This window comes from Malaclemys terrapin, chromosome 23 (assembly GCF_027887155.1).
Source record: "Malaclemys terrapin pileata isolate rMalTer1 chromosome 23, rMalTer1.hap1, whole genome shotgun sequence".
NCBI classification, from domain to species: Eukaryota; Metazoa; Chordata; order Testudines; family Emydidae; genus Malaclemys; species Malaclemys terrapin.
In genome coordinates this window covers 1,395,829-1,413,990 of record NC_071527.1, presented here as the reverse complement: position 1 = coordinate 1,413,990, position 18,162 = coordinate 1,395,829, and the positions used below count along the sequence as shown (strand labels likewise).

The 18,162-nt window shown below is 66.8% G+C and overlaps 1 protein-coding gene across 3 annotated transcripts; it reads right to left on the bottom strand.

Moving 5' to 3' along the window:
- Positions 1-40: 40 nt before the first annotated feature.
- CACNB3 (calcium voltage-gated channel auxiliary subunit beta 3) lies at positions 41-16,778 on the bottom strand. Of its 3 annotated transcripts, none has more exons than XM_054013165.1 (13): positions 16,696-16,778; positions 6,865-6,987; positions 6,252-6,374; positions 5,923-6,038; positions 5,549-5,613; positions 4,845-4,864; positions 4,358-4,438; positions 3,291-3,349; positions 3,020-3,129; positions 2,450-2,601; positions 1,918-2,013; positions 1,610-1,768; positions 41-1,180 (listed from the first exon to the last, which is right to left on the bottom strand). In XM_054013165.1, the coding sequence occupies exons 1-13, from the start codon at positions 16,732-16,734 to the stop codon at positions 866-868; spliced, it is 1,458 nt and encodes a 485-aa protein (XP_053869140.1). In that variant the 5' UTR covers positions 16,735-16,778; the 3' UTR covers positions 41-865. The 3 variants fall into 3 exon arrangements, with proteins under 3 accessions (XP_053869140.1, XP_053869138.1, XP_053869137.1); XM_054013163.1 differs by lacking the exon at positions 16,696-16,778 and adding an exon at positions 14,368-14,460; XM_054013162.1 differs by lacking the exon at positions 16,696-16,778 and adding an exon at positions 10,628-10,915.
- Between the last annotated feature and the right edge of the window lie 1,384 nt (positions 16,779-18,162).

The window sequence follows — 18,162 nt, the reverse complement described above, 5'->3', positions numbered from 1 at the left end:
GGCGCCCGGCCCTGGCTGGCACACACACAAACACCATCTCTAAACTGCAAACACTTCTTTGTTAAACAGGCTACAGGTTGTCGGCAGTAAGTGCTTCCTACACAAGAGCTGTAACAAATCCGTGGCCACTCCGTGGTTCCCGGCCCCCCGAGGGCTCGCCCCAGCTCCCCCAGCCAGGGGGGAAATCTCCCTCTGCCCCCCTAGGGCGCCCCGTGCCCAGTCCAGCCAGTGCGGGGCGGTGGGGTGCACTACGTACAGGCTTCTCTGCGTCGTGGCTGGATGCTAGTGGTTACGGGTGTGGGCGGTGGGGCTGGGCCGCTGGATGTTCAGGGCTGAGCCCCACTGAAAGAGGGGAGGGGGGCAGCATCCAGGCTCCTCACCCTACCCTGGGGGGTTTTCACTTAGCAAATTGTGCCCTGTTAGCTGGACTCCCAGGCCCTGCCCCAGGGAGCCGAGCCCAGCCCCATGGAAGAGGGCAAGGGGGCTGGAGGGGCTTGGAGCAAGCACTGCCAGGGAAACAGGCCTGGAGCAGGGGCCAGCCAGTGCTTAGAACCCAGGTGTCCTGGCTCCCGACCTCTCCTCGTGCAGCTGGACAGAGTGGGAACAGGGTGGGGACCGGGGGGGTTCCCGCCTGGGAGATTGTCTGAGCAATGCCTAGCAGGGGCAGGGGGCCTGAGGACAGAGGGCTTTTCCTCCCCCCCAGTTAGGTACAGCAGGGAGTGTGTGACCCCATGAGCTACCTGGCGGGCTGTGTTTGGGGGAAGGCCGGGGCGGGTCAGCCAGGGCTGTGGCCGGGCGGCCAGGCTCCCTGGGCCCGTGGGGCTGGTCTGACAGCGGGGAGGGGGGTGGCTGAGGCCGGGGCCCATCAGTAGCTGTCCTTGGCCCAGGGCCGGTTGCGTTGCCAGTTCCTGTCGTTGTGGGTCTGCTCGGCCTCGCGCTGCAGGAGCCGGTCCTGCGAGTCATGCCCGTTGGCGCTGTGCAGGCCGCTGTTGTGGTGCCGGTGGGGCTGGTACAGCTCCGGGTAGGGGGCTGGGTACTCGTCCTCCAGGGGCTGGGAGCTGCGCTGCGAGGCGGCCGCCCAGGGCTTGCGGGAGGTCTCGCTTGTCTCGTCCGACTCCATCAGGCTGTCGTGCTCGAGGGGGGAGTGCTCCCCACCCCGCTCCCCCAGCAGCTGCTGGTTCTGGGGGGCAGAGAGACAGGTCAGGGCCCCCTTTCAGCTGGACAGGGAGCGGTGGCTGGGCGAACAGAGTGCGAGGGAGCTTCCCCTGCCAAACAGCTTGGGGTGGGGGAGGGCTTGTCTCACCGTGGGGGGAGGCAGAGGGAGCTGAGTCGCCTTCTGGGGGTCCCGTGCCTGGCTCTGGGTTCCAGGGAGCAGTGCAGGGGGGGTGCAGCAGGGCAAGGCGTTGTAGGGGGGCACATAGACTGCGCCTGGCCCTGCCCCGGCCCCCTTAGCCACAGGCAGAGAGCTAGGCCGTGACCCCTCGGTCAACACGATACGGCCGCCTCTGGGATGTGGGGCAGCAGCTGGCAGGAAAGGACACTACCCCCCTGCGAGAGGGGGCTCTGAGGCAGGGTGCTGCGTGCCAGGCTCTGGGGAGAACCCTGGTACCTGCAGGCCCGGGATGGCGGCGGGCGGCGTCAGGAGGGGCTGGCTGCCCAGCGGGTGCAGCGGATGGTGTGTGGCTCTCCAGTACACCTCCAGGTACTCGGCCAGGTGCTCACAGGCGTCCTCCAGCTGGTTCTCGTCCAGGATCACGTCAAAGAGCTCCTGGGGGGCAGGAAAGGGCCTGCTCAGGGGGGTGGCTGGGCTGGGAGGGGGCCTGGAGCAGGCCCTGCCTGGGCACACCAGGCTGGGGGTGGGGGGGACACAGCCCGAGCTGTGAGTTTGCGGGGTCCCACCTCCAGCCCTGCACTCACCGGCGGGCACTGCACCAGCTTGTCGGCCGCCATCATCTGCACGTTGAGGTGCTTCACCTGCGACTTGCCCCGGGATTTGATTAGCCGCTGCAGCACCTGCCGGGGAGAGGGGGACAGTCACGGTCTCCTGGGCCAGGTGGAGCCCCCCCCAGCCCTGTGGGGACCCCCCCTCCTGGGCCAGGTAGAGCCCCCCCATGGGGAGCCCCCCCCTCCTGGGCCAGGTAGAGCCCCCCCATGGGGAGCCCCCCCTGCTCCTGGGCCAGGTGGAGCCCCTGAGGGGGACCCCCACTCCTGGGCCAGGCAGAGCCCTCCCCACCCCCATGGGGACCTCCACTCCTGGGCCAGGCAGAGCCCCCCAGCCCCACGGGGAGCCCCCACTTCAGCCATGTATGGGAGATTACTAAAGAAAGGTTGGGGGGGGGCACTCCTTGCTGCCCCAATGCTTTGCTAGGGGGCGCTGTGCTGCAGGGGCTCAGTAGGGCCCCCCCCCAGCACAGCTCTGATGGTGCAGCCCCCCCCCAGCCTCGCTCACCTTGGGCGAGGACACCTTGACGTAGACCACGATGGGGGCCAGCGAGGTCTTGGCCAGCTGGACCGGGTGGTTGATGGTGTCGGCGTCCAGCACCACCAGCTGCAGAGCCTTGGCCAGCTCGAAGATGCGCTCGATCTCGCTCTGCACCTCGGCTGGGGGAGGGAGCGCGTGAGCCCCCCCAGCCCTGCCAGGCGGGGGAGGGGAGCACCCCTCCCTCCCCTGCGGCTCCCCGCCCCCTCCCTGGGGTGCCTGTGCTGCACAGCACAGGGGAGCCGCGTGGCACTGCCTGGGCGGCTGGGGAGGGGCTTTGAGCTCTGGGTCCCAGCAGCCCCTAGCCAATCGCTGCCCCCCCACACACACACCCACGCCAGGTCCTGGGGCGTCCGGCAGGGGTGGGGGTGGGCTGTGTCCTTTGCTCGGGGGGGGGGGTGTGCATCTGGAAGCCTCCAGTCTGACCTGGGCGGGGGACCCCGGGGCAGGCTGCTGCCGCTCTGCCAGACCCCACAGTGTGTGTGTAGGGGGGGGCTACCCCAGCTCTGCCCACAGCCCCCCGCCCGCGGCATGACTCACCAATGCTGGAGCGGGTGGCGGAGCGCTCGATGATAGCGCGCTTGCCTGGGTTGTTGAGGACGGAGCGCTTGGCAAGGGACAGGTCGGCGGTGACGCGGGTGATGGAGATCCTGACGAGGGAGAGAGATGGTGACATGGGGCCAGGGCCGTCCCCCGGGGGCCAGGGCAGGTCTGACACCGGCCGGGCTCAGGGCTGCCCCAAGGGGGAGTGGAGCCCCAGGGTTCTGGGGCAGGGGGGACGGACACAGCCGGGGGGCTGGGGGGAGCTCACCTGCCATCAAACCTGTGCTTGAGGAAGTCGAAGAGCGCTTTCTGCATCATGTCCGTCACCTGGGGGGCAGAAAGAGCCAGCGTGATCAGCCAGCCCCAGGGGTACGGCGGATGCCCTATGCCAGCCTGGTGCTCCATCCGATAGAGGGATCGTGCCCCTCCCCAGGGGCTGGGGGTCAGCGAGGGACAAGTCCTGTGCCAGCCCTTCCTCCCGCACGGGCACGGCCAGGCAGCAGATGGCACCAGGGAAGGACGTGCCAGCTGGGACGGGAGTGAGATGGCGGCTGTGCCAGGATGCCGCCGCCTTGCCATCTGCTCGCCGCGGTCATGTGGGCCCGCAGTGGTGGGCAGCAGGGCTCCGGGGTGGGCGGGAAGGTGCAGGGGGCGAGCCCAGCCGGGTGCAGACAAGGACAGAGCCCCTGGGCCTGTGTCTGTGCATCCAGGCGTCTCCAGGGGTGACTGCGTGCACCGCTGCCCACTGCTGGACAGGGTCTGAACTGTTCCGCTGTGTGTCAAAGCCCCTCTCCTGCCGACAGCAGGCAGGGACTCTCCCTTAGCTGGCTGGCAGGGCCTGGGCTTTGGGAGCCGGGGCTCTGGGTTCTGGCCCCATGGTAGCTGCAAAGCCAGCGTCATAGGAGCACAAACTTATGGGGAGGTCCGGTGGGGGGGGGGGGGAGGCAGTGCTTACTGCATGGGGCGCTGTGCTGGGAGCTGACCAAGGTGTAAGAGGGGGGGTGCCTGGGAGATCCCCCTGCCACATGGAGCCCTCGGCGGGGTGAGAGGTGTCCCCACAGTTTATTCCCTGGGTCCTGCCCCACCCCCAGGCAATGGGGCTCCTCTCTCTCCTGCCTCCCCCCAGCGATGGGGTATCTCTCCCCTTCCCTGAGCAACAGGGCTCCCCAAAACAATGGGGTTCCTGCCTCCCCCGGGCCCCCCCCCCAATCTCACCCAGTTCTCAGCCCACATTCCTCTTTGCCAGACAGACCCTGCCCCAGCACCTGCTGTGCCGGGGGTGGGGCCATTGCCGGGGAATCCCCCCCCCCAAGGCTCTGCCCATGCCCCTCCTACCTCATATCCTTTCAGGGAGGGGCCCACCAGCACCACTGGTCTCATGGAAGGAACCACGTCATAGGGCGGGATGTGCTCTGCCTGCGAGAGAGGGGTTGGGGGCAGGTGAGGGCCCCTCAGCGCAGGGGGGAAACCGGCCCGGAGGCGAAGACAGAGGGACGCTAGATAGCCAGTTTGGGAGGGACCTTAGAACCAACAGGCTGGTGTTCATCAAAGATCCCCAGAGAACACAGGTGTCCTGGCCAAATCCGCGCCCCCATAGGCCACTGAGGCCGGGCCTCCCTAACCCCCACCCTGCAGCCTGAGTTGAACACAGGGATCTCTCCTTCCCCTCTGGTCCCAAATGGCTCCGCAGTTACATGCTGGCGTGCTCTTCCCCAGAAGTGGCTGCATTCCACAGCAGCACCCGCTCTGAGCCTGCAGGGGGTGCACAGCGCTCACGCTGCCCCCTGCTGGCAACCAGGCAAAACCTGTCCTGACCACTCACCGGCTTTTGCTTCTGTTTAGCTTTTTGGAAAGGAAAGAAGAAACAGGGTTGGTGAAAGCAAATTGGGAGCTGCAGAGAGCGAGGCGCTGGGGGAGACTGAGTGTGGGGACAGTGGGGTCACCCCAGAGCCCCCCTGACTGCGGGGGGGGTCAGGCCCCAATCCTGAGCACGGTTCCCCCAGGGTCACCCCGGAGCCCCCCTGACTGCGGGGGGGGAAGCGCTAGGTTGCCTGGCCCAGCTTTGAGCTCAGAGCTGCACCCGACCCAGCCCATGATCCCCACTGGCGGGGGCGGCCCAGGGGGCAGCCAGGGCAGGGCCACAGCACGGGTGAAGCCGGCGCCTCGCCCCAGGGGGATGTGGCAGGGTGGGACTCCTGACACTGGCCCCTCGGCAGCCCCGGGAGGTGAGTTCACAGGGGAGGAGGGATCAGCCCATAGGGCCCCTCCAGCCTGGCCTGTGTCCCCCCCATGTGGAGCTGGGCAGTGAGTGGGGGGGGAGCGGACTCTGAGGGGAGGGGCAGTGTGCAGAGGTGGGGGAGCTGGAGCTGGGCAGTGAAGGGGGAGGGCAGGCTGGGGGGCCAGATTCTGAGGGGAGGGGCAGTGTGCAGAGGTGGGGGAGCTGGAGCTGAGGGTGAAGGGAGGTGAGTTGGGGGGCGCTGGAGTTGCGTGTGGGACCTCCCCACCGGCCTATGCTGCAGCCGTTACCTAAGGACGGGGGAGGTGATCGCCGCTTGCTGGGGTCCCCGAGGCTGGAGGCGTTGCCAGATCTCCTGGGGAGAAGCCACAGTGAGTAGAGGGGAAGCCCTGGGGGGGAGGGGGGAAACCCACCGGGAACTCTGTGTGTAACATGCCCACACAGCGTGCACCGTGCGCTATGCCCGCCCCCGTGGCTGGTCCCGACAGGATAACAGCCTGCTACTGCTGCCGGCTAAGGGAGCTGCCCTTTAGCTCACGGCAGAGCTCTGGGCTGTGGTGCTGAAGGTGCAGGGCGGCTGTTCTGGTGGTGGCTATGATCCGCGGGGGCCAGGTGGCAGGGGAGGGGGAAAGGCCCATAGAATTCTCCCCGCCGGCCCCTTTACCTGGCTTTCTGCTCCTGCTTCAGCCGCATGGCCTCCAGCCGCTGGGGACTGGGGATGAAAGCGACGTCCCCCCCCTCCTTCACTAGCCGCCCGATCCACCAGTCATTGCTGTATTTCTGGGGAGACACCAGCAGGGGCTGTTACGGGGGGGGGGGCACAAGACCAAGCCCCCTGCCCTGGGACATAGTAGCTGACCCTGGGCCCAGAAGGATGGGATTCAGGGGGGAGGGAAGCCCCCCATCCCTGAGGGAGATGGTGACAAAGCCAGCATCAGAACCCAGGTGTCCTGGCTCCCAGCCCCTCCCCCTCTAGCCCAAGTCCAGACTCACCTCCTTGATGTGCAGGAAGTCTTTGGCTTCAAAGTTGATGGCGGAGCCCTGCACCGGGCACTCCTCATCCAGGGCCCCGCAGTAGCTGACATTGGTGCGTACGGCAAATGCTACCGGCTTGTGCTGGGGGAGAGCAGGGGGTCGGGGTCAGTACGGGGCAGCTGGGCGTCCATGCCCCCCCCGTGCCATCTGCGGCCAGCGTCACACCCTGGGCCCAGTGGTACGAGGGATCCCGCTTCCCTCTGACCCCCCGGCAAGGGCAATGGCAGGGGGCCCGGCAGGATGGGCCCCGGGCAGCAGGAAGGAGGGGATGCCACGCTGGATGGGCCAAGGGGAGAGGGGCCGGACTCCGGGACCCTCACCTCTATGATACTCCATCATCTGGCTAAGCGTGTGCACACGTGTTTGTGCGTGTTCACCGCTGCCCCCTAGTGGCTGGCAGCAAAGCTGCCCAGCTGCGTGTGTCCAAGGCCCTCTACTGCTGCTGGAGCAGGCTGCGAGGAAGGGTCTAGAGGGCCCCAGGGCTGTGGTCTGGTACAGCCAGCAACATCCCTCCCATGTAGAGCCAGGGCTGCCGCCGGCTTGCCCCCCCCCCCCCCCCCCCCCCGGCTACCTTGGCCCTCTCCAGCTGCTGTTGTGCCTGGTTCTCCACCTCGTGCTGGGCCGTCTCGCGCTCCTCCTCCAGGGACACGTCTGAGTCCAGGGACGGCCGGCTGGTGTAGGAATCGGCTGAGCCCTGCGGGGCAGGGGACCCTGAGTGCCATCGCCACAGGACGGGGAGCTGTAGCCCGGAAGCCCTGCGCCCAGACGCCCGACCCCACCCCCACCTCTCCAAGTCCATCCAGATCTGTGCTCCTGTGCACAGCACTGACTCCCCCAGACCCGCCCTGGGATATTTGGCGGGGGGGGGGGTACAGGGCGGTGGGTGCTGCTGACAGCCCCTGAGGTGATTAAAAATAACACCTTGCAGCTGCCCCCCCCTGCGACTCCCAAGTGTAGCTGCTAGTGTGAAATGCGGCTTGTAGCCGTGCGAGCCCCCAGGCTGTGGTAAGCTAGCACAAGTCACTTTCTGCACCAGCGCTGCACGGCCGCACTGAAGGATGTGGGGAGAGGGGGTCACATGGGGCTGGTGTGTCTGCACTGGGGGATGGGGAGCGCAGCGTAGGGGGAGCCCCGGGCCAGCCACCCCAGGGCCGTGCATGTCTCTTTAAGAGGCAGCAGGCACAGAGCAGCTGGTGGCGTCAGACAGTCCTGCCCTCCCCCAGCCCTGCTCAGGGACAGCAACCTGGTCCAGGTGCAGCCCCCGGGGGCAGGAATGGTCCCTTATCCCCCCTCCCCGCCCTGCTGGGCGTCTCCTCCGCGCCTGGCCCGGGTTCCACCCCAGATGGCAGAGGGAGCAAATGCCAGGCTCCACGAGGGTGAAGTCAGCGGCACGGCCATGCCAGCGAGCGGAGGGCGTGCCAGCACCCGCCTGGGGTAAACACTGAGCCGCCGTGGCTGCCAGCTCCCCTGGCTCCCCGCCCGCCAGGCCTACAGGGAGCGAATGAACAAACACGACCAGATCCCAGAGGCACCGGCTGGCCTCCCTGACCATTGAGCGGTGACTCCAGGCTGTTCCCAGTGGTCCCAGCGACGTGAGACCCCATCGCTGTCTGTGTGGAGATGGGATTCGCACTTCCAGTGCTCGGTCCTTTGCATGGCTCAGCGCCCAATGTCAGCTGCCATTTGCTTGCCCTGCCCCTAGTTTGGGGGGGTCCCTTTGTAGCTCTTCACAGCCTGCTTTGGGCTGAACCATCTCCAGTAATTTTGTCACTTCCCTGTTTACCCCTTTCCCCAGCTCACTAACGTATATGGTGAACAGCCCTAGGCCCTGTACAGGTCCCTGCGGTTCCCACCTGTCTATTCCCACACTTTGTTTCCTGTCCTTCCTCCAGTTACTGACCCACGAGAAGAGCTTCCCTCGCATCCCAGGCTACGTAGTTTCCTTCAGAGCCTTTGGATGAGGGACCTCGTCAAGGTCAGTTGGAAAATCCAGATCCGCTAGTTGACCGGATCCCCCTTGTCCACATGCTTGTCGACTCCCTCAAAGAATTGTAATAGATTGGCGAGGCGCGATTTCCCGTGACACAAGCCAGGTTGACTCTTCCCCATCTCTGTGGCTGAAAATTCTGTTCTTCACTATTGTTTCTACCACTTTGCTTGGGACTGAAGTTAGACTCACTGGCCTGTAATTGCCATGATCCCCTTGGGATTTTTAAAAATCGGCGTCACATTTGCTCCCCTCCAGCCCTCGACTGGGGCGGAGGTGGATTTCGGCGATAGGTTCCCGTAGTTAGCAGTTCTGCAATTTCGGGTTTGAGTTCCTCCAGGCAGCCCTGTGAATGCCCTGGTCACAGGGAGAGGGTGTGTGGGTGAGACTCACTCCAGCCCCTGGTGTCTTTCTACCCCACTGGTCAGCCCCATTATTCAGTGCAGGAGTCCTGCCCCACCGCCCCCCAGCCTGGGCACTATGCACCCTCTGGCTCCGCATGGCAGGGGGAGGGAAATGACTGCGGGGTGGGGGAGAGACCTCACCATCTTTCACCGCCTGCTGGGCCAGACAGCAGGGTCTAAGCAGGACGGGGCATCAGACGAGGGAGACCAGAGGTGGCCCCCCCCCATGCCAGCCAGAAACACCTTCCCTTCCTTTCCCAGCTGAGTGCCCCCCCCCCGGAAATGCTGACCCTGCAGTGACCTTTAACCCTTTGCCGGCTGCGGGGACAGACCCAGAGGAGCTGCCAAGTCCCCTGTTGCCCACGCTCCTCACGGCCCGTCCCAGGGCTCCCTGTGGCTCTGCAGACCCTGGGAAATGCCAGGTGCCAGCAGCCTCAGAGGGGGCGGTTTTGTTGTTTCATCAGATTATCTGGCCCCCTGGCGCCAGCCCACGCACCTCAGAGCCAAGCAGATGTGCCCGCGGTGGGCACCCAACCCCACCGGGCAGCGCCTCGCACGACCCAGCTACACGCTGGTGAGTCACTCCAGCCCCCAGACGGCGCGGGACAGAGCCTCTGCCCCATTCACCAGCCATGGCTAACGTGGGACGGCCTGCCCTGCCCCCCAGCACCTCCCAACAGCATCCAGCCCCCCCAGCTTTCCCCACACCCTGTCCCCTGGAGCTCCCCCCCGCACTCTACTCCTCGTGAGCCCCTGGCCCTGTGTTACCCCCGTGCTGAGCTCCCCAGTGAACCCCCTGGCCTAGGCAGCGTTGCTGGTGAAACCCCCCCGTGTGCCCTGTTGACCCTGGTGCTGGGTGCATGAGGCAGGGAACGTGCAGTGGCTGTTGGGGTGAGCTGGAAGGGGCGGTACTCTGCCCCCCACCCCCTCAGCGGGAGCCGCCTGCTTCAATAAACAGCTCCTGCTGTGTCCCCAGAACAAAAGCAGAAGCTGCAGTGAAATATTTATAGGTCCTCAGCTCTGTTTCTGAAAAGCAGCCCCCCCCCCCCCCCGAGCGACTCCCACTGCCCCTGCCAGGCTCAGCCAGACTGTCATGGTCCCAGCACCCCCATGCTCCCCTCCCGCCTGTCCCCCTTTTGCCCTGTGTCCCTCTGCCTCCCACATCCCCCCCATGCCCTGGCCTTCTCCTGCCCCAGCTGTGATCCTTCCTTGGCCCTGTGGTGCAGCCGTGGGGGGCAGGGCACATGGCTCTGTCCCGACGCGGGGCGCAGCCCCATGGCCTGGCTGGGACGGGCCCAGGGTATCCTCTGCAGGCGGGCGCAGCGAGGGGCTCTCCCATACCCTGCAGCTGAGACCGGCCATGGGCTCCGCGAGCTCTGACCTAAGTGGGGTCATGGAGCAGCCCCTCTATGCACAGTGCCCCCATGCCTGGCACCTGCAGAGTGACTTTCCCCCAGCTCAGGGCACGGCCCACCCCCTTTGCCGGGCGCCTCACCCCCAGCCGGGGGGTGCCCCCAGCATCCCTGCCCCCCACATTCCGACAAAGCCAAGAGCATCTCTGACTCCTCACACCCCCCCACCCCAACCTGGCGCTCCCCTGCCAGACGCAGAGACAAAACCCACTGCCCCATGTCGGGGGGGAGGGGCTATAACACCCCCGCCCCATGCCAGCACATAGGTGCCCATCCAGGACTCTGAGCCCCCCAGGGTGCCAGCTGTTGCTCAGCATCCAGCCCCCCCCCCCCCCCCCGCACCCGCTCTCCCCACCTTACGGGAGCACTGCTGGAAATGCCACCGTGGTTATGGCGCTGTATAAATAACCGGGGGGAGGAGGCCTGCCAGAAACCCAGAGCCCCCAACCAAGGGCCGCACTCCCGGCGCTCCCAGCCCTGCGGGGAGGGGGCTCCCTGCCAACCCCCCCCAAAGCCGGCACCCCCACTCACCACCTCGGAGTCCTCGAAGCCATGGATATAGGAGTCGTCATACATGGAGGAGCCCAGGGCGTGCGGGGGGGGGTCGGAGAGAGGCAGGAGTGAGCGGAGGAGTGGGAAGGACCCCCCAGGCGAGCGCAAACTGTATCGGTCCCACCCTGTTCGGCGGGGTGGGGGGAGCCAGGGGCTCTCGCTCCCGCAGGGCGGGCAGAACAGGGCTGGCAACGAGAGGCCTCAGCTGGGGGGGCTGGGGGCCGGCAGGTCCTGGGACCTGGCTGCACCTGCCTGATGGGGCTGGCAGTGGCGGGGGGGGGGGGCGAGCATGGAAGGGAGGCCAGCAGGAGCAGCGAGGGGAGGGGGCGTGGCAGGGAGGAGCGAGAGGCAGAGAACAGTTGAAGGGAACAAAGAGCTGGTGCCAGGGAAGGAGGAGAGACCGAGGCAGCGGGAGGGAGAGGCTGCAGGTTCATCGCTGTAGCTACAGGAGAGGAGGGCAAAGAGAAGGGGCTCCAGAGGCAGGGGTGACCCATAGAATGTGTGGGGAGAGTCAGGACATGCACCCCTCTGTGCACAGACGTACAGTCCTCCCCATGCACTAGTGCCAGGATCCGTGTCCCCTTGTGCACAGATTTACAGTTCCTCTGTGCACTAGTGCCAGGATCTGTGTCCCTCTGTGCACAGATATACAGTTCCCCTGTGCACTAGTGCCAGGATCCCTGTCCCCCGTGCATAGATTTACAGTTCCCCTGTGCACTAGTGCCAGGATCCGTGTCCCACGTTCACAGATTTACAGTTCCCCTGTGCACTACTGCCAGGATCTGTGTCCCTCTGTGCACAGATATACAGTTCCCCTGTGCACTAGTGCCAGGATCTGTGTCCCCCGTGCACAGATTTACAGTCCCCCCCATGCACTAATGCCAGGATCCGTGTTCCTCTGTGCACAGACGTACAGTCCTCCCTGTGCACTAGTGCCAGGATCCGTGTCCTCTTGTGCACAGATTTACAGTTCCCCTTTGCACTAGTGCCAGGATCCATGTCCCCCTGTGCACAGATTTACAGTCCCCCCATGCACTAGTGCCAGGATCCGTGTCCCCCTGTGCACTAGTGCCAGGATCCATGTCCCTTTGTGCACAGATTTACAGTTCCCCTGTGCACTAGTGCCAGGATCCATGTCCCTCTGTGCACAGATATACAGTTCCCCTGTGCACTAGTGCCAGGATCCATGTCCCCCGTGCATAGATTTACAGTTCCCCTGTGCACTAGTGCCAGGATCCGTGTCCCCTGTGCACAGATTTACAGTTCCCCTGTGCACTAGTGCCAGGATCCATGTCCCTCTGTGCACAGATATACGGTTCCCCTGTGCACTAGTGCCAGGATCCGTGTCCCCTTGTGCACAGATTTACAGTTTTCCTGTGCACTAGTGCCAGGATCCGTGTCCCCCGTGCATAGACTTACAGTTCCCCTGTGCACTAGTGCCAGGATCCGTGTCCCCTTGTGCACAGATTTACAGTTCCCCTTTGCACTAGTGCCAGGATCCGTGTCCCTCTGTGCACAGATCTACAGTCCCCCCGTGCACTAGTGCCAGGACCCAGGTCCCTCTGTGCACAGATTTACAGTTCCCCTTTGCACTAGTGCCAGGATCCGTGTCCCCCTGTGCACAGATTTACAGTCCCCCCATGCACTAGTGCCAGGATCCGTGTCCCTTTGTGCACAGATTTACAGTTCCCCTGTGCACTAGTGCCAGGATCCATGTCCCTCTGTGCACAGATATACAGTTCCCCTGTGCACTAGTGCCAGGATCCGTGTCCCCTTGTGCACAGATTTACAGTTCCCCTGTGCACTAGTGCCAGGATCCGTGTCCCCTTGTGCACAGATTTACAGTTCCCCTTTGCACTAGTGCCAGGATCCGTGTCCCTCTGTGCACAGATCTACAATCCCCCCCGTGCACTAGTGCCAGGATCCGTGTCCCTCTGTGCACAGATCTAGTCCCAGGCTCCAGGCTCCCAGCCTCTGAGCAGCTCTTTCCATGGGAATGAAAAGGTAATTAACATTTCTGAGTCCTTCGTTAGCAACGCGGGAAGGGGGCGGAGGGGAAAACCAGAGCGCTGGAAATGATGGGGTGGGGGCTTTCCCTGCGCGTCTCACTGAGCCGCCTTCGCCCCCCACCCCCAGCTGAGGGCTGCTCCGGGCACCCAGAGAAACACCCTGTTGACCCCCAGCATGAAGCACAACCCCCCCGTGTCCCATGGCCCAGGCACCACCCGCCCGGCCCTGCAGCGCATCCTACAAACCATCCCCGCCTGGGGCAAGTGTGCAGGGGTGGGGGGCTGTGACACACCCACCAGTGGGTCTCACTTGGGCAGGCCCCACCCAGCTCAAAGAACACTGGGGCCCTGCCCTGGTACTGCACTCAGCCTCCGCCATGGGGCACCCCATGGCCTCAGGCCTTTCCAGCCAGGCTGGAACCAGCCCGGGGGCGGAGCGGGGACAGGCTGCCCTGGTGCTGGGGATGAGGGGAGTGGATGGGGCTGCCCCCCCCCCGGGCCCCAGAGTTCCCGTGGCTGCAATTTGCCCATTGCCCCAGAGCAGCTGCACCTCCCTTGGGCTCTGGGGGCAAGCAGGGGGTGTGGAAGAGGAGAGCGAATCCCCCCCCAGCCAGGCAACCCCCCCCCCTTGAACTTCCCAGACTCCTGGGTCTGGTCCCACCGGCTAGATTCCCCCTCCCTCCAGAAGTGCCCCCTGGCAGCTGGGGAGAGGAAGGTGGGTGGGAACCTTGAACCCCAGCCAGATGAGCAGGGAGGGGCTCCAGCGCCCCGCCCCCCACCACAAAAAATCTCCCCTCCCAACCCCCTGCAACAGCACCCCCCACTCAGCAGCAACTGCCCGTCTGTCACCCCCAGCCCCCTCCCGGTCCCCTGCCCCCCAAACCTCCCCCTCCCAATTGGCCTGCCCCCCCATCCCTCTCCCGCTTCCCCCACTCCCCTGATCCCCCCCAGCCGGGTCCCTTGTGCCCTTTCCAAGCCCTGTATCTCTCCAGCCCCCTCCTGGTCCCAGCTCCCGAGTCGCGCCCTGCCCCATCTATATTTTTCCTCGCGTCCCCCCGCTCCCAGAAACCCATTAACACGCTGAGCGACCGGCGGTGGGGGAGGGGGGTGCCCGGGGGCACAGGGTGGGGGGTCCGGGGAGAAGGGTGGGAGGGACCCGGGGCACAGGGCGCGGGGGGGGTCCGGGGAGAAGGGTGGGAGGGACCCGGGGCACAGGGCGCGGGGGGGTCCGGGGAGAAGGGTGGGAGGGACCCGGGGCACAGGGCGCGGGGGGGTCCGGGGAGAAGGGTGGGAGGGACCCGGGGCACAGGGCGCGGGGGGGTCCGGGGAGAAGGGTGGGAGGGACCCGGGGGCACAGGGGGGGTCCGGGGAGAAGGGTGGGAGGGACCCGGGGCACAGGGCGCGGGGGGGTCCGGGGAGAAGGGTGGGAGGGACCCGGGGCACAGGGCGCGGGGGGGTCCGGGGAGAAGGGTGGGAGGGACCCGGGGCACAGGGCGCGGGGGGGTCCGGGGAGAAGGGTGGGAGGGACCCGGGGCACAGGGCGCGGGGGGGTCCGGGGAGAAGGGTGGGAGGGACCCGGGGCACAGGGCGCGGGGGGGTCCGGGGAGAAGGGTGGGAGGGACCCGTGGGGACAAAGCGGGGGGTCCTGGGGGGACAGGGCCGGGGGGGGTCCAGGGACAAGGGTGGGAGGGGCCCGGGGGGGTCCGTTACCTCCTTCAGCAGGAAGGTTGCGCTGGAGTCAGAAAAAGACATAGACGGGGCCCGCGAGCCCGAGCCGAGCCCCCCGCCCCACGCCGCCGCCCCCCGCGCCCGCAGCTCGGCTCTGCCCGGCCACTCCCCGGGTGCGTGGCCGCCCCCCTCTGCCGGCTGCGCCCGCTCCGCGCCCCCCACCCCTCGCTCGCTGCTCCCTCCCCTGCCCCCCCAGCCGCGTCCTCTGCCGCCCCTCCCTCCGCCGGCGCCGGCTGGCGCCCCCTCCCCCCCACTAAGGGGCTTCGGCGCCCCATGAGCGGCTGGGGGGCTGAGGGCGCCCCCCCCGGAGCACCTGGCTGGGGGGGCTCTGCTGCCCCGCGAAGGGTGGGGGGCCCGGCAGCTCGCACCCTGATCCCCTTCCCCAGCCGCTCACACTAATTGTGGGGGGGAAGGGCAGTAAGTCGTGGTCCAACCCCCCCGCAGCAGGACAGGACAAGGGCATGGGAGGGAACTCACTGCCCCAGCCCCCCCCCCATGCTCGCCTGGCGGCAGTGGGGTGACCCTGAACCCCCTGGTCTGCACCCCATTACCCATCGGGACAGCCTGCCTGCCAGGCACCCTACAGAGCACCCCGCTGCTGCGTGGCCCTGGGGTGCTCCCGCTCCCCAAAGGGCTGGGGGTCGCAGGGGCCGTTTGCTTGGGGGGGATGGGGCCGAGGGGTCCGGGGCAATTTAATCTCTTGCCCTTCCCCCTGCAGAGCTGGGGGGCTGCTCACCCTGCCCCCCACCTCTGCAGAGCCGGGGGGGCTGCTCACCCTGCCCCCCACCTCTGCAGAGCCGGGGGGGCTGCTCACCCTGCCCCCCACCTCTGCAGAGCCGGGGGGCTGCTCACCCTGCCCCCCACCCCTGCAGAGCCAGGGGGGGCTGCTCATCCTGCCCCCCACCCCTGCAGAACCGGGGGGGGCTGCTCACTCCACCCTCAGTTCCGATGTTGATTATTATTTAATAGGGATGAAATATTCATTGGCTGTGGGAGAAGCAGCAGACAAGCTCCCCCTCCCCGCACACACCGCAAACCAGGGGGCAGGACAGACCCCACCATCCAAAAAGCTTCACCAGGTGGGAAGGGTGCACACCCAGTCTGTCCCAGCAGGGGGCGCTGCAGGGGTGGGGCAGGTACCCTGGCTATAGGGGGGTGCGCCCCACTACTCCAGTCCCAGCCTGTCCCAGCAGGGGGCGCTGCAGGGGTGGGGCAGGTACCCTGGCTATAGGGGGGTGCGCCCCACTACTCCAGTCCCAGCCTGTCCCAGCAGGGGTGGGGCAGGTACCCTGGCTATAGGGGGGTGCGCCCCACTACTCCAGTCCCAGCCTGTCCCAGCAGGGGTGGGGCAGGTACCCTGGCTATAGGGGGGTGCGCCCCACTACTCCAGTCCCAGCCTGTCCCAGCAGGGGTGGGGCAGGTACCCTGGCTATAGGGGGGTGCGCCCCACTACTCCAGTCCCAGCCTGTCCCTGCAGGGGTGGGGCAGGTACCCTGGCTATAGGGGGGTGCGCCCCACTACTCCAGTCCCAGCCTGTCCCTGCAGGGGGTGGGGCAGGTACCCTGGCTATAGGGGCATGCGCCCCACTACTCCAGTCCCAGCCTGTCCCAGCAGGGGGCGCTGCAGGGGTGGGGCAGGTACCCTGGCTATAGGGGCGTGCGCCCCACTACTCCAGTCCCAGCCTGTCCCAGCAGGGGGCGCTGCAGGGGTGGGGCAGGTACCCTGGCTATAGGGACGTGTGCCCCACTACTCCAGTCCCAGCCTGTCCCAGCAGGGGGCGCTGCAGGGGTGGGGCAGGTACCCTGGCTATAGGGACGTGCGCCCCACTACTCCAGTCCCAGCCTGTCCCAGCAGGGGGCGCTGCAGGCGGCAGTGCAGGGGACTCCGGGCTACCCCCGCCCCAGGGGGAGTTGGTGCAGTGGGCAGCGTGACGGGGTGAGCGCCATGGGGCCGGGTGCGCTGCTGGAGGGCGAAGGCTCCCATTCAGTGCGGGGCCCGCTGCTTTCTCCAGCGCCTGCCCTGCTGTTCCTGTCCGCCCGGCTGGCACCGCAGCCAGCTCTCCCCCCACCTCCATGCTGTGCCCGACCTCCAGCACCTCGGCCCTCACCGCCCGGCAGCCTCTTGCCTGGGGGGGGGGGGGGGAGGGGAGGGGCGGCAGCTGAGTCTGCAGCCTGAACCCTCTTTCAGGGTCAGTCCAACTCCCTCCTCTTCCCCCCACCCTACGGTGCATCCCCCCCCCATCCCTGCTAGACAGACCCCGGGAGCGGCACCGCGACGGGGCCCACCCGGTCGCTGCGGGACCCTCGTTACCTCGTTGAGCAGGAAGACGCTGGAATTGGAGAGAGACATGCAGGTCGGCTGCTTCCCGGGAGGAGACGCACCGGCTGCCTCCTCACCCGGCGCCTGGCTCAGCAACCCAGCCCCGTTCGCAGGCTCTCGCAGGACACAGGCAGGAAGCCCAGCCCACGGGCTCCCACGGGACGGCTCCTGGGACAGCGCACGAGCGGCTCGTGTGCTCTCACTGGATGGTGCACAAGCATCTTGGTGCATGAGCTCGTGCGCTCTTGTAAGACGGGGCAGGGGCGTCGCGTGAGGACGGGGCGGGGGCCTGGGATGGGGCAGGGAGGTTGCGTGGGATGGGGCGCGAGTGTGCCATGGGGCAGGGGATGGGGCGGTGGCATCGTGGGCGTCACAAGGGCTCTGGACTCCTCCTCACCGGCCCAGCCACTCGGATCTCTTTGGGGGCCCAGCCTGGCACAATGTTGGCTCAAGGACCAAGAGAGTCAGAGCAGAAGCTCCCTCCCCAGGAGGGGCCAGGCTGGGCCGTGATTCCCCCTGCTCCAGGGCCGGTGCCCACATCCCACCTGTTCAGCTGAGCCCAGAGACAGGGTCGGCGTGAGGCCTGCGCTGACACGTTCACCCCCCTCCCATGCGGCTGGAACCCGGAGAGCGTGCGCCAAGCACCCTGCACCCCCGTTCTACCTCCTGCTCCCCCATCCCAGCCGCTGGAGCCTCCGTCCTTTCCCTGGCGAGTAGCCGAGGTTCCCCACACGCACCCCACTGCATCGCTCCCAACCCCCGTCACTAACCCCTCCCCGGATGTGCTCTGGGGTCACAGAGGTCAGAGGCTCTGGGCAGCTGCAGGGCCTGGTCAGGGGACTCACACCCAGCACCTCGACCCCCATGGTCTCCAAGTCTGGGGCCAAGGCAAAGGGCGCCCTAGGTGGTGGGGGTGGAACTGCTGTCCCCCGGCTGCTCCACTGACAAGAGAGACGGTCCCCTAGCCCAGCCAGGGCTGCAGCCGGCGGCTCCGCACCCAGGGACCTCTCCGAGACGCTGCCAGGAGCCTGCCACGCAGCAGCCTCTGGGGCCAGGCCGAGCTCTGGGTCGGTCTCAGGTGAGCTCCCAGCCAGGAGAGCCAGGCCTCGCTCCGAGCTGGGAACCGCCCGGCAATGGCTGGGGGAGACCACACCCATTCCATGCAGAGCCCACGGGCTCAGCTCCTAGCCAGCAATGCCCCACCATGCTCCGTCTGTTCCCCCTGCAGGCGCCCAGCGACCCCGCTGCTCAGCCCGCAGACCCCTGGGGTCAGTGCCACCTGCTAAGCAGGGCTGGGAGACGTTCCCAGGAGCCCCAGGTGCTGTCGGGGTGGGGGTAGGGGGGTTCCTCCCCTTCCAGTCAGCGCTGACCCCAGTGCGGTGCCAGGGGGCACCGTGATACTGGGGGAGCCAAGTCCTGTGTCCTTGTGCCCTGCAAGCTGCCCGAGCCCCTTTGGGA

What these genes read in the sequence shown, in the direction of transcription:
- CACNB3 (XM_054013162.1), bottom strand. Translation starts at nt 10,672, where the DNA reads ATGTATGACGACTCCTATATCCATGGCTTCGAGGACTCCGAGGTG. An exon ending in ACTTCCTGCACATCAAGGAG is followed by an intron (nt 6,039 to 6,251) that starts GTGAGTCTGGAC and finishes GTGTCTCCCCAG; the next exon opens with AAATACAGCAATGACTGGTG. An exon ending in CCGCCATCCCGGGCCTGCAG is followed by an intron (nt 1,181 to 1,609) that starts GTACCAGGGTTC and finishes TCTGCCCCCCAG; the next exon opens with AACCAGCAGCTGCTGGGGGA.